This window comes from Pipra filicauda, unplaced genomic scaffold, assembly GCF_003945595.2.
Source record: "Pipra filicauda isolate LSUMZ 115617 unplaced genomic scaffold, ASM394559v2 scaffold80_size11013439_pilon, whole genome shotgun sequence".
Lineage (NCBI taxonomy): Eukaryota > Metazoa > Chordata > Aves > Passeriformes > Pipridae > Pipra > Pipra filicauda.
The window spans coordinates 3,371,586-3,383,591 of record NW_024104987.1 but is presented as its reverse complement, the minus strand read 5'-3'; the positions used below and the strand labels follow the sequence as shown (position 1 = coordinate 3,383,591).

General features: G+C 42.0%; 1 protein-coding gene across 2 annotated transcripts in view; it reads left to right on the top strand.

Annotated features, from left to right (window-relative positions):
* HELZ (helicase with zinc finger) overlaps positions 1-7,447 on the top strand; it is an 85,197-nt gene extending 77,750 nt beyond the window's left edge. Inside the window, exons 30-31 of one of the 2 annotated variants that reach the window (XM_027749695.2) lie at positions 1,208-1,460; positions 4,683-7,447. In XM_027749695.2, coding sequence (XP_027605496.1) covers positions 1,208-1,460; positions 4,683-5,011 — 582 coding nt within the window. In that variant the 3' untranslated portion in view covers positions 5,012-7,447. The remainder of the gene's footprint in view (positions 1-1,207; positions 1,461-4,682) is intronic. The other variant, XM_027749698.2, reaches the window with a different exon arrangement.
* Positions 7,448-12,006: the final 4,559 nt, after the last annotated feature.

Genomic DNA, 12,006 nt, shown 5'->3' with positions numbered 1-12,006 from the left:
TGAACTGCACATCAAAGGGAATACTGAAGTTATTCTGTCTGGTTCTGTACTTGCAAGTGTCCAGACTTTTGATAAATTCCTGCCTGCTTACCAAAATTGCCCGTTAAACTCAATAAATGTATATTTTCTGGGTATGATTTGGGCAGTAGCTTATGAATTTGGTTTTTTGTTCTTGTTGTTGAAGAAAACCCTCAGGAGAGTAGTGTGTCAGGATATGCAAGTGTTGATCCCTTGATTATGGTGACTAAAATAAGATATAACAGTTTTCTTTCATGCACTTTTTTCCCTTGTCTGTTTTTTGTGGATGACACAGTAACAACATTGGGGCACTGCAAACAAGTTATTTGATGTTTATTTAGCTAATTTCTTATGGCATTTCATTAGGATGTTTTCTTTTTTCCTTTTACCAAGTATAGATTTATCTGTATGACTTTTCTGTTATTGATGCTCATTAGTCAGTGCAGAAGGGAGAAAATACTATATGTTCATTTTAAAAAATAAACTGTAATATAGCAGACTTAGTTTAAATCTTGAGAAAGTTTAGAGAGCCCTTAAATCTGAACTTTTGAAGTCCACAGGTTAATTAATGGAGCTCCTGCCATTTTCATCTCCGTGATCTGCAGGGTTTACAGGTCATTTCTGTGGTTTCAGATAAAATTCTCTGCATTATCTCTCCCGAGGGCAGAGGCTTCTCCAGAGTATTTGTTTGTGTACATTCACAACATCCAGTGTACAAATGTATCCTGCTCCCCCAGATCCTGCTATACAAGTCACTAATTTATCCTTTGGAAAAGGAAAAGCCATTTTTTTTTCCTGGCTACACTGTAAGAACATTTTTCTCTTGCTCTTGTGTGCTTCTGTGCTTTCTTTGCTTCATCTGTAAATGCTGGGTATCTTCCTCCTCACTGTGTGATCCATCGCCCACGTAGGACTGTGAGATGTAAAGGCTGATGAGAATTAAGGAATCTCACTTGATGTTCTTTGCAGTTGCTTTAAAATTCTCTATTTTGTGTGATCAAAACAACTTTATCAGTGACTGCAATATCCAACATATAACTTGAAATGCATGAGATTTTTTTCTAAATGCAAAGGACTTTTTTTTTTGGTAAGACATTTCAGGGGAAAAAAAAATGAGCGGGGAAATGGTATTTGATCCATAAATAAGAGCAAAAGGCCATTTTTTGTTTTGTGTTTTTTTTGTTCACAGTATGAACCAAGAGGACCAGGCAGGCCGTTGTACCAAAGAAGAATTTCCTCTAGTTCAGTCCAGGCTTGTTCTGAAGAATTAAACACTCCTCAAGACAGTCTTGGTCAGTGTAAAGAGCTTCAGGACCACAGTAACCAGTCATCGTTCAACTACTCCTCACCTGAGTTGTGGGTGAACTCCTCCTCCTCTGCCCCGTACCCAAACATTCCATGCAACGGAGCCAGCAGAGCAGTTCCACCCCGGGAGTTGTTAGGTGGGTACCCTGGGATCTCTGCTGGAAGGAGGCAGTTTAAGCTGCAGTGACCAAGTCTAAGTGAAAGAGTTGGTTGTGGGGTTTTTTCCCACAACATGTTTTCTGCCATTTCTTGAATTCCCATTTCTTGAATTCCCATTTCTTGAAGTATTTTTTTGTTTCAGCAGTTAAAGGTTTGGAATAATCCTGGGTTTGTTTGCCATCTAGTTACCATCCTGCTGCTGCCTAAAGAATACTGTGAGCGTTCTCCATGTCCTAAATCAATGCTGCTCCTTAGTCCTCTCCAAAAGCTCCAGTAAACCCAAATAGTCTCTTACAGTGGTTTCAAGTGCAGCTGAGTTTTTGCTGAGAGGAGCTAAGGTGACTGGTGGGATTTATTTGCAAGATAGATTATTTGTTCCCAGATTCAGTGATATTTGGTTGATATTACAGTCTGGGGGAGCAGCACATAAACTGAATTAGTACTCTCAGCGTTTCTCCCAGTAAATTCTGGTACTTCATCAAAGTAGTGACGAGTTTAAATTCTCTCTCACCGTGGAACAATCTCAGTGGAACGTGGCTTCCCTGGTGGTAGGAGCAGTGCTGATTGATTGAGCAGACAGAAACTAAATTAACTTTTCAGAGGTGAAAAAAAAGCTGCGAGCAGAGAGTTGGAGCAGTGCAGCTATTCTTCTGTTCTCCATACTTTCAGTGGTTGTGAAAAACAAAATAACCAGGATAGTACAGTTTCTTCTCATTGACTTTGCTTTAAGAATCTCCAGTGGTAATTTAAAAACAAGATTAGTAAAAATATGAACAATATCCCGGTGTGGATATTAAAACCACTTAATAATGCAGAATTATTTATAGGATGGTTCTTTTTGGCCTTAAAAGATTTAATTGCTTTTGATGAAGCTTTATAAACCTAAAACATCTTATAATGTTACAGTGATTGTGAAGTAGAAACAAGCAGTGTAGAGTGAATGAAAAAAGCTGTTTATATTAGCAACAGCACTTGAGAGTTAAGTTCCTAATGTACCTTTTAATTTCCAAAATGTGAAAATGTTATTTTGCAAACCCATGTGTATGGCAGCATCTTTTGTTCAAAACTTCAAGCTCAGGGCACCTCCTTCAATCTATTTCTGTTTTTACTGAAAATCAAGGAGCTGAATGCACAGTGTTATATGACATTCATCACTGGAGTTGCTCCCTAGACTGGTGGTTATCTAATAGTGGTTATCTAATAGGAGCTCAGGAACCCTGGCAAGGTTACTTTGGGATCAGCCGGTGCCACATTTCCTTGCTTTAATGTAAAGTGTTTGTGAGTAAAGTCTGCAGAGGACAGATGTGTGTGTAAAAAGTACCATATCCCTACATTTGCTGTCAAATAGTAAATTCTAAACGAAAAGGTCAAGTTCTGACTAGTAACTGCTTTTGCTATGAAAATACTTTTTGCTGGAGTTAAGAGTGGTTTCTGTTTTGTAAATAAGTGTATATGAATAGTGCCCATATCAAGTGGTTCATGCAAACACATCTCCATTTTCTGGCTGCTGTGCTTTCCCACATTCACAGCTCAGTGCCTGTGACGATCATATTTACAGCCCAAATGTGTTTTATGGAGCTGAGGGTTAATGACCAGTAACTGCACTGTTTGTTGTTACCATTGATTTTTATCCATGAAATAAAACCCCGTGAGAATGTGAGGCTGGGAAATAATCCTGTGCCTGCATTTTTTGCTGGAGAGGGACCCTGATCCAGACTGTCCAAGGGCTGATCTCTCCTGTACATCAGGAATGGCTGAGGCACCACTGTTGGATTGGATCAGGATGGATTTATGGAGGGCAAGGGGAGCTGCTGTGAATTCCTCAGGGTCATTACATGCAGGCACTTCCCAAAATTGCAGTTGGAGAGTTTGATATGCATTGCTTTTTCTGTTGATAGAAAGAAAATGATTTAAGTTCTTACTCAAGATGTTTATTTCATATTTTTTCTTCTGTTGGACGCCTCAACCACACACAGCTTTCACCTCTGGCCCCGCTTGTCATTACTTGTCTTCTCTTGAGTGCTGTGGTTATTTTTGGGAGGTTTTTCTGCTCGTGGTCTGGGTTGTTTGGTTTTTGTTGAATCATAGCAACCCTAGCAAAACTGCTTTGCTTATGTTCTTTCCATAGTCATTCTTCTGTGAGTTGATTATGGGGGTTTTTTGATTTGTAAAAATCAGAAGGCTGTGTGCGACCCTTCCAGCAAGAAAATTAACTATATACTTTGTTGTCCTACTTTTGCACTCATTTGGTGGTACATTTTTATATGTACACTTTAAAAATAATGTTATAGGGTTAAAGATTGAAATAATTACAGAATAGATGTGCTGTCCAGCTCTTAGACTGTTACAGATAGAACATTTACCTGTTTCATCAGTGTAGAGTTTCTCTAGTTGTGTCAGACAGCAGAATTCTCAGACAAAGTAAGGTACCTCATTAGGATGCAGGAAATTCACTTGAAAGCAGTTTTATACCTCTGGTTTAAAGCACCATTTTTTCTGATAGTTACAGAAGTTGTTAAATGTGGAGCAAGAACATATCAATTAGCAGGAATGCATTCAGCCTAAAATACCAATAATTAGTTGCTTGGCATTCAGGACTCTGAATTGCTGTTGGAGAATGAATTATATATGGTGCTGTAAATTTTAATTTTAGCCTATTAAGCTATAAAGCAAGAGGAATGAAATAGTCTTTGTGCTGTCTCAGTGGATAAAGTGCTTAAATTAGAGTAGATCCCCCAGGGAAGCAGCTTACCTTCCGTGCACCGGGTAAATCCGCTGTGCGGAATTGCGGGTTCGGTGTTCCGGGCTGTGGGCACCCACGGAGAGGGTGTTTAACACTGGCATTCCTGGGGTGTTGGTGGCAAGGATAGGGCACAATCCGACAGTGGGAATGAAACTGGGGAACTCCAAGACCAGCTTGGAGCAACCTGGGCTAGTGGAAGGTGTCCCTGCCCATGGCAGGGGGGGTGGAATGAGATGAGCTTTAAGGTTCCTTCCAAGCCAAACAATCCCCTGCTTATCTGAGCCTGTGAACTTAATAATAATGTTCAAGGACACAGAGTGACTAAACACAGAAAATTGGTGGTGTGGGAGGCGATTTCGAGTTTCAGTACCCCCAGTACTTATTTTGGGGTTACCTCAGGTAGATTTGCTACGTCAGAGCCTTTCGCTTACCCACGCTCTGCTTCCTCCTCCTGCAGCTCCACCCAAGACAGCGAAGCCCCCCGAGGAACACCTGAAGGCCGAGAACATCCAGCTCTCCAACTCCTTCAACTACAACGTGCTCCAGCATCTGGGCCAGTTCCCACCTCTCATGCCCAACAAGCAGCTGGTGGAGTCCAACAGCAGCAGCCCCCAGCCCGCCGGGAGCAAGCCCGTCATGTCCTACGCGAGCGCCCTGCGGGCCCCCCCAAAGCCCAAACCCCCTCCTGAGCAGACAAAAAAGAACAGCGACCCTTTGTCCTTGTTTCAGGAACTTAGCCTAGGTAGTTCATCAGGTAGCAATGGCTTTTACTCCTATTTTAAATAATCAGATTATTTTTTTTAGAGAGAATTTAATTTTTATTTGTGTCCGTAGATCTAAGGTAGTCGGGGCTTCACCTGTAGTTGCAAATATTCCCTTTGTTTATATTAGTAAATATATCCTCACTTAATTGCTTTGCTGCTAGACTTGCAACTAATTTTTTTTTTTTTTTTAATTATATTCCATTATTTTGCATTTTTTGATGTGGGTCGGGTTTTTGGAAGCTTTTCTGTAGGAAAACACACACGTGTTATTTTTTAATTTGTGTAATGTTAATGATATGTTGCATTAAACTAGCAGCTGAGAGATTACCTGTACAACTTGAAAAAAAGGAAAAAAAAAAAGGAAAAACTAAAAAAGGAAAAAAAAAAAAGTTTGTCTAAATTGTATTTAAGAAGATTGTAAGTAGCATTTACATTTATTCAATAACATTAGCATACTATGCTGGGTTTCTGTACCAGAAATGGCCAGTTAATGTAAAAATGTATGTTATTTCTGCTTAAATTCATTTAATTTTTTTTTTTTTTTAAATAAAGGTGCAGCATCTTCTAAATAATTTCAGTTTTATCAGCTTTTTTGTGAAGGGATGCTGCATTCTCAGACTTTTATAGTTTTAGATTCTGTATGATGTGGTATTGTATTTTCCATCCACTGTAGGGTAAAGTAAAGGCATTCTTTGCAGACACCTATGCCATTGTTTGGAAACATTCAGATAAAAGTATTGATATACTTTAAAAAAAATAATAAAAAAAAAAAGAAAAAAGGAAAAAAATTAACAAAAAAAGCCCAAAAAAACTCTACATTTTATTTTTGGACAAGCTAGTAATATAAGCTTGTTTGAAAAGTTAATTTGATAGGTTTTTTAAATGAATCATGAAGCTGAAAATAAATTTTTAGGTATGTTGGTGCTTAGTAGATTTAATAACTATTTTAAAAAAAAAATGCGTGAATTTAGTAAAAGACTTTTTTTGTTTGTTTGTTTAATTTTTTTTTTTCCACTATGCATGTGTAAATGTTTGTAATCTGGCTTTTTCCTCCCCTTTCTCCAGTGGTATAAAAGAATTGTGCCGCTTTAATTTTTTTTTTTTTTTTTTGGGTTTTTTTTTTTTTTGGGGGGGTTTTGTTTTTTTTTTCCGGTAAAACTTTTGGTACATTATTTGATGTTTACATTAAAATGTGACATTATACAAGGAAATTCAGATATTTTGCTAACTGTTTTGTTTGAGGAACATCATTAAAGAAGAGATTTAATGTTTGTCAAAGCTGTATCCAAATTTAATCGAGACCTTCTGGGCATCAGAGTGGTTACCAGGTTATTTATATCTATGTGAGCTCTGTGAAGTTCTCCAAGAACCTGACCCTTCAGGAGTTACAATCTGAAAAAAATTAATGATGGGATATTAAAAAAAAATAATTAAAGAAACCAAGTGTGAACGAAACCTCAGAAGATAAACTTTGTGGAGAAAGATTTCTGGCCTTGAACACCGTCCCTGCTTTGGGGCTGGGGAGCTCCAGAGGGGGGTTGGAGAGATTCTCCTGTTTGGTTTTTTTCTCCTTTTACAGTTGAAATAACTTTAAATCTGGGAACTGTTTTACAGGGATGAGCTGGGTGTAGTTGCAGGATTCCTCCACTTATTACCTGTGGGAATGGAAATTTTAGAGCCGTGTGGGGGTGATTTCAGCTGTCCATGGGACACCTCCCTGGGGAGCAGTGACTGCTCCTGGTTCAATCAGATTTTTGCTCTGGTTACAGTCAGGTTTATTTTTTTACATTTGGCTTCATGTTTGAAGACAAGGGTCTTTATGAACTGGGGTTGATTTAAACTCACTGCACCGCAGAGGCTTGCATATGAATTTTTTATTATAAATCTTTGCTGGCTTATGGTTCAGAAACTTATCCGAAAACCTTTTTCCTTCATTTTGCTGCGAAGCAGATCACTCATAACTCGTTAATTTATTTCCTGTTGTCTGTACCAAACAAGGGGGAAGGGGACAGCCCCTGCCAAGTTGTGCTTTTATCCCTTCAGCACCATCAAATCCAGAGGACCCAAAAATGAGTATAGAGGCCAAATTCTGCAACCTTGAATCAAACAAAACTCCCGTTCAGTGGGTTTTTGCCAAGCTGACGGCTGCAGAAATGGGAAATCCATCAGCAGGGGCCAGTGGAAGTTGCCTCAGACTCCTTATTTTGGCAGAACTGTGCCAGTTCTCCTCCACGGAGCACCTGGCACCGCTTGGAGAGACGGATCCGTGTGCCTGGACGGTGTGGAGAGTCCCTGGTGGGCTGTGCAGGCTGTGGCAGAGGACAGGTAGGGTTCAAATGCCCCTCAAATGCTTTGGAATTTCAGGGGTTTCCAAAATCACTCCTTTCTATGGAGCAGCCCTTTGATTCTGTTCACCACATTTGAATTTTAAACCAATAAACGTCACTTGTTAATTTACTGCTCTCTGTCCATCAGTTTAAAGGGAGATGGTCACGTCTCACCACTTTTATTCTGTTTTACACCAGCATTTGATCTACACTGAAAATATTATGGAGGAAGGAGCATTTTCTCTCTTGAGTTACAATTTCTTTATGAAAATCCCTGCTGGTTTTGGTGCTGTGTTTTCCTAAGTGCTCTCACCCAGGAGTCTGAGGATGGAATGGCAGAGAGCTTGTGACTCTCAGCTTTGACATGAATCACTGAATTTCTTAGAGTGAGGGTTTTTTTTCCAAAAGAGTATTTCTTTGGAAATGTCTTGTCTGGCCATTGTATGTCACATGTATAGTCCTGAGTGGGATCTTTGAGTTTTAGAGCAAATTATCCAATGTTTATTGAAGTCATGTTTAGAAAACCCCCAAAGTGTATTATAAACTCTCCTAGGGCTTTAATCACACTCTTATTAAAATGAAATTAAGACTTACAGATGGCTCCAGTGGGCACTGCTCAGGCTGCACTGTAAATATGGAGCTGTTGCAATTACAAGAAGAATTCAAAATTATGAGTCTGGTTTGTATAAAATGTCTCAATTTGGAGGAAAATAATGGGGGTTTGGGTATCTACACCAAAAGGGTATTTGGCTCCTTGACTTTTTTTACACTTAATAGTACAGTTAGTGCCAAATCCCATTTTCCTTTGAGAATAAACTCCCCATTGTTGTCTGTGGAATATTTAAACGACAGGATCATGCGGATCTAAATTTAGGAAGTTGGTATTTAACACCAAGAATAATTTCTGGGTTTATTTTCTTTTAATTCCAGTTTATCGTGAGAAAAATCTGGATGCCTCATGGGAGGTTGTCAGTGTGGTGGTAAGAACTAATAAAGAATGGAGAGAAAGATTTTAAAAAGAAATTATTTGGCTCTAAAAAAATGAAACTTTTTTTTTTTTTTTCACATTTCAAATAGAACCTCCATCCTTTAAAAATCCACTTAGGGAATGCAGCTGGGAGGTTGTCATCTAATACAGTTTGTCCTGGTTTTTTAATTGTGTGGCCCTTTGCAGGATGTGAATCCTGCCACTGACTCTACAAACCCTGTGAGTACCATTCCCTACTTTGATTAATTATTGTTTTGTTCCCAGATTTATGGAGTTCAGCTGGTTTTTCTGCAGAGATCATGCTCTCTAAGCAGTTCTTTTGCTGTGTGTGTGGTACCTCAGTGCTATAAGTGGCACCAGGAGCACTGTTTGACCACTCCAAATTTCCTTTTCAGACCGAACTCGGGCGTATCAGAACCCTCACATTTCTGGGGCAGTGAGCCCACAATGCTCTGCCCATATCATTGTTCAACTCATTTGTTTTGTTAGTTTTAAAAGTTTCTGGTTTTCCTAGAAAAACTGCAGACAATTAACTTGTCAAGACAGATGGCGATGATCTATGGTGCCTGTAAAAATTCGCACATCGTATTCCCTGACATGAAATATGGGCTATTTCTGTTGGTGTAGCAATACTTGAGCCAGTCTCTCTTTGTTAGCTGCGTCAGGGAGCAAGGATTGAATCCTTCTAAATTTGTTTTTTTCTTCCATTCAGGAGAAGTAAAGAATTTACAGCAGAAGTGTGGAAATGTCAGTTCGGTGTGGGTTTTTTTTTTTTTTTCCTTTGGTAACTTCAGTCGAGAGATGTTGAGAAGTTTTTACCTCATTAAGGATTAATAGATGCTGCTGACAAATTACAGAACATGCTCTGTGATCTGAATTACCCAAGACTGGTTAGAAGATGTTGTCAGTCCCTTTTCCCTAAGACTTGGCTCCCTCCTGGAGGGTAAATACCTCCACAGGACCAGCTGTAAAGCTGTGATGGTGCTCCCAGTGAGAGCTGGTGATACTGGGCACAAGGCTGAACCAGAGCCTGGGGTGCAGCCCTTCCTATTACATAGAAAGTAGCCCAGAAATCCCAGTTTATTCCCTTCTCTGCATTTCCCCAGAGAGCAGCAAAGCAGCTCGGTGTCTGGATGCAGGGTGTGCATGTGTGATGTCTGTATGTCTTGGATTTATGTTCAGTAGCTTTGCCAGAGCCAGAACATCCATCAGGGATGACAAAGCAAGAAAAATCTCCTCCTCTTCTTCAATCAAAACAAAGTCATGGTGCTCTTTTCCTGCCCCTTGGTGACAGTGGAAAGGGGAGGTAATTGGAAGGGATGCTTTTAGAGCAGGTCCCACTGCTGTGGGTGGGTTGTGGTGCAGAGCAGCCCAATGCTCCTGGAGTTAAGTTAAAAAGTGATACAGTGTTCCAAGGGGCACTGTCCCACCCTGCAAAGTGGAAGCTTGTTTTAAATGAAGTTGACTGAGGTTTATTCTGCAAATTTCTGTCCATGGTCAGGTTCCTGGCATGTGACTGTCCAGCTGCAGTGCTGGATGGAGCCCTGGGGCTTGGGGTTAATCCCCAGGGCCCTCCCCGGGGCTGGCAAACAGCATCTCCTGGTGTTGATGACCTCGTGTATCAGGTATGTTCCTCAAGAGCTGTCAGGCCCAGGAGAGAAAGGGCCCCTCTGCAGCAAGGCCAAGGGTCTCATTGCAGGGGGGAGAGTTCCCAGATCTTTGGGACTTTCTGGGAATCACTTCCACAACTGTCAGAGTGAGGAGAAAGAGGTGATGGCCACAAGGAAGCGACAGAATGGAAAGGGATCAGTGAAAAAACAAATAGGTGAGTCCACCTGTGCCATTGTAAACTGCATGGTCAAACCCCTGAGCATCCTGCATATGCTGGCTCTCTTCAGGCATGGACTAAGGGAGAAATAGGGGTTTGTACCAGGGCTTGTGGGTGAAATCCTCTCTGCACACCCCCATCTGAGCTCCCTGGTGAGCTCTTGGTTCCCCACGCTGCCGGTGCTGGGCTGTTCCTGCAGTACCTCGTTGCAGATGAAGGGTGGTGGAGAGCTCAGCTCCCTGCTTGCTAAACAGGCAGTTTTCTTCTTCAGGGGTTGTTTGTCTGACACCTTTTCTGCACATTAAATTCACACAACACGGCGTTTAAAGACGAGGGAAGCAGATTCTCTCCACGCCTCACAGCAAACCTTGCATAAACAGAAAACTTCGCGTCTGCTGCTGCGTCGACTGTGATTTAACACTCGGGCTTTACAGGGTGGTGGGCAGAGTTCAGCCACCAGAATCGTAGCCCTGTGTCTCTTCTCCCTGGGGCACCTCAGTGTGGGTGCCCTGAGGGAAGGGCTGGGCAGGGATGTTGGTTTGTGGAGTGGCAAATGGACGTGCCCAAGGAACCCACGACCAAAGGGGTCTGTGGGTCTGGTGGTGGCAGGAGCAACGCTCAGGGTTTCTTGGTGGCTGGTGGTTGTTACTTGTTCTGCAAATCAGTTCACCTCTCCCTCTCTCTGCTGCGTTTCCCACTCAGTTCTTTGGCCATGTCCCAAGCCCACGTGTGCTCCTGTAGGATGTGCAGCAACCAGGTCCCCATCCCTGTTTGGCTCTGATGACTCCCTGCCAGCAAGAAAGTTTCTTTCACGTTTCCTGGTACATCCCTGAAGTTCTGGTGGCCGTTCCCTGCTATTTGTTCAGCTGAGAGAATGAAAACTGAAGCCGGTTACAGCTCCCCCCTCCAACATTATATTCTTTTTCCTTTATGAAGACCAATTACTTTTATTAAGTCTCAAAACACATTATCAGCTCTCTGGGAGAGAGGTTTCGATGTGGCAGAATGAACCTGCTGCAGGAGCAGTGCCTTTCCCACTGTGAATACCAATGACCAATTTAATGGACAGGTCCCTCTTCAGCAGTTCTTAATATCAGGAAGAAGAAAATGAAGCCATCCATGTGCTTCTCAGTCTGGCAGGGACCATATGGAGTTAGGGAATGATCACAAAGCCTCAGCCTGGAGCAGGAGGAGAATAAAGCTCCGTGAGTTTAAAGGCTTTAGGAGGCATCTTGCTGAGCTGCCTGAGCTCTGGCTGTGGGTGGAGGATCTTGCTGCTGGGAGCTGTGTGTTTTCTCTGCCTCATGAGTAAAGTGAGCCCAGAGAGGCTGTAAAACCTTGGGTCCAGGCCAAACCCCAGCACTTACTGGGAATCTTTCCGTTGCCCTCACTGGGACTTGGATGAAGTGGGTCAGCCCTGGTGCAAGTGGGAGTGTGCACGAGATGGGGGAGACCTTCCAGGGTGTGTTTATCTCAAACATTCATGTCTTGCTCTTGAATATCATGAGGGGGACCAAGCAGCATCTTGACTGGGCAAAAAGCTGGCCCATCAAGAACCTACCTATAAATCATTTTTCCCAGAAGAAGCATTGCAGGAGAGGGATGGCACTTTGGGAACGGTGCTTCCCAGGATGCAGGACATACCACTGCTCCATGTGGCGTGATGAACTTAGACCCATGTCCCCAAACTTTGCTTATCTCAAGCCCTGGCATGTCTGAGATGGTGATGATGGCTGAGCTGGGACTGCTGCTGTGCCTGCCAGCTGCTCTGCTTGGATTAACCTGCCTTGTGTAGGTTGGGATGTCCCAACCCGGGATCAGCCACTGCAGGGTCACACCAACTACTTTCCTTTCTGTTGTTGCACGTAAAGGAT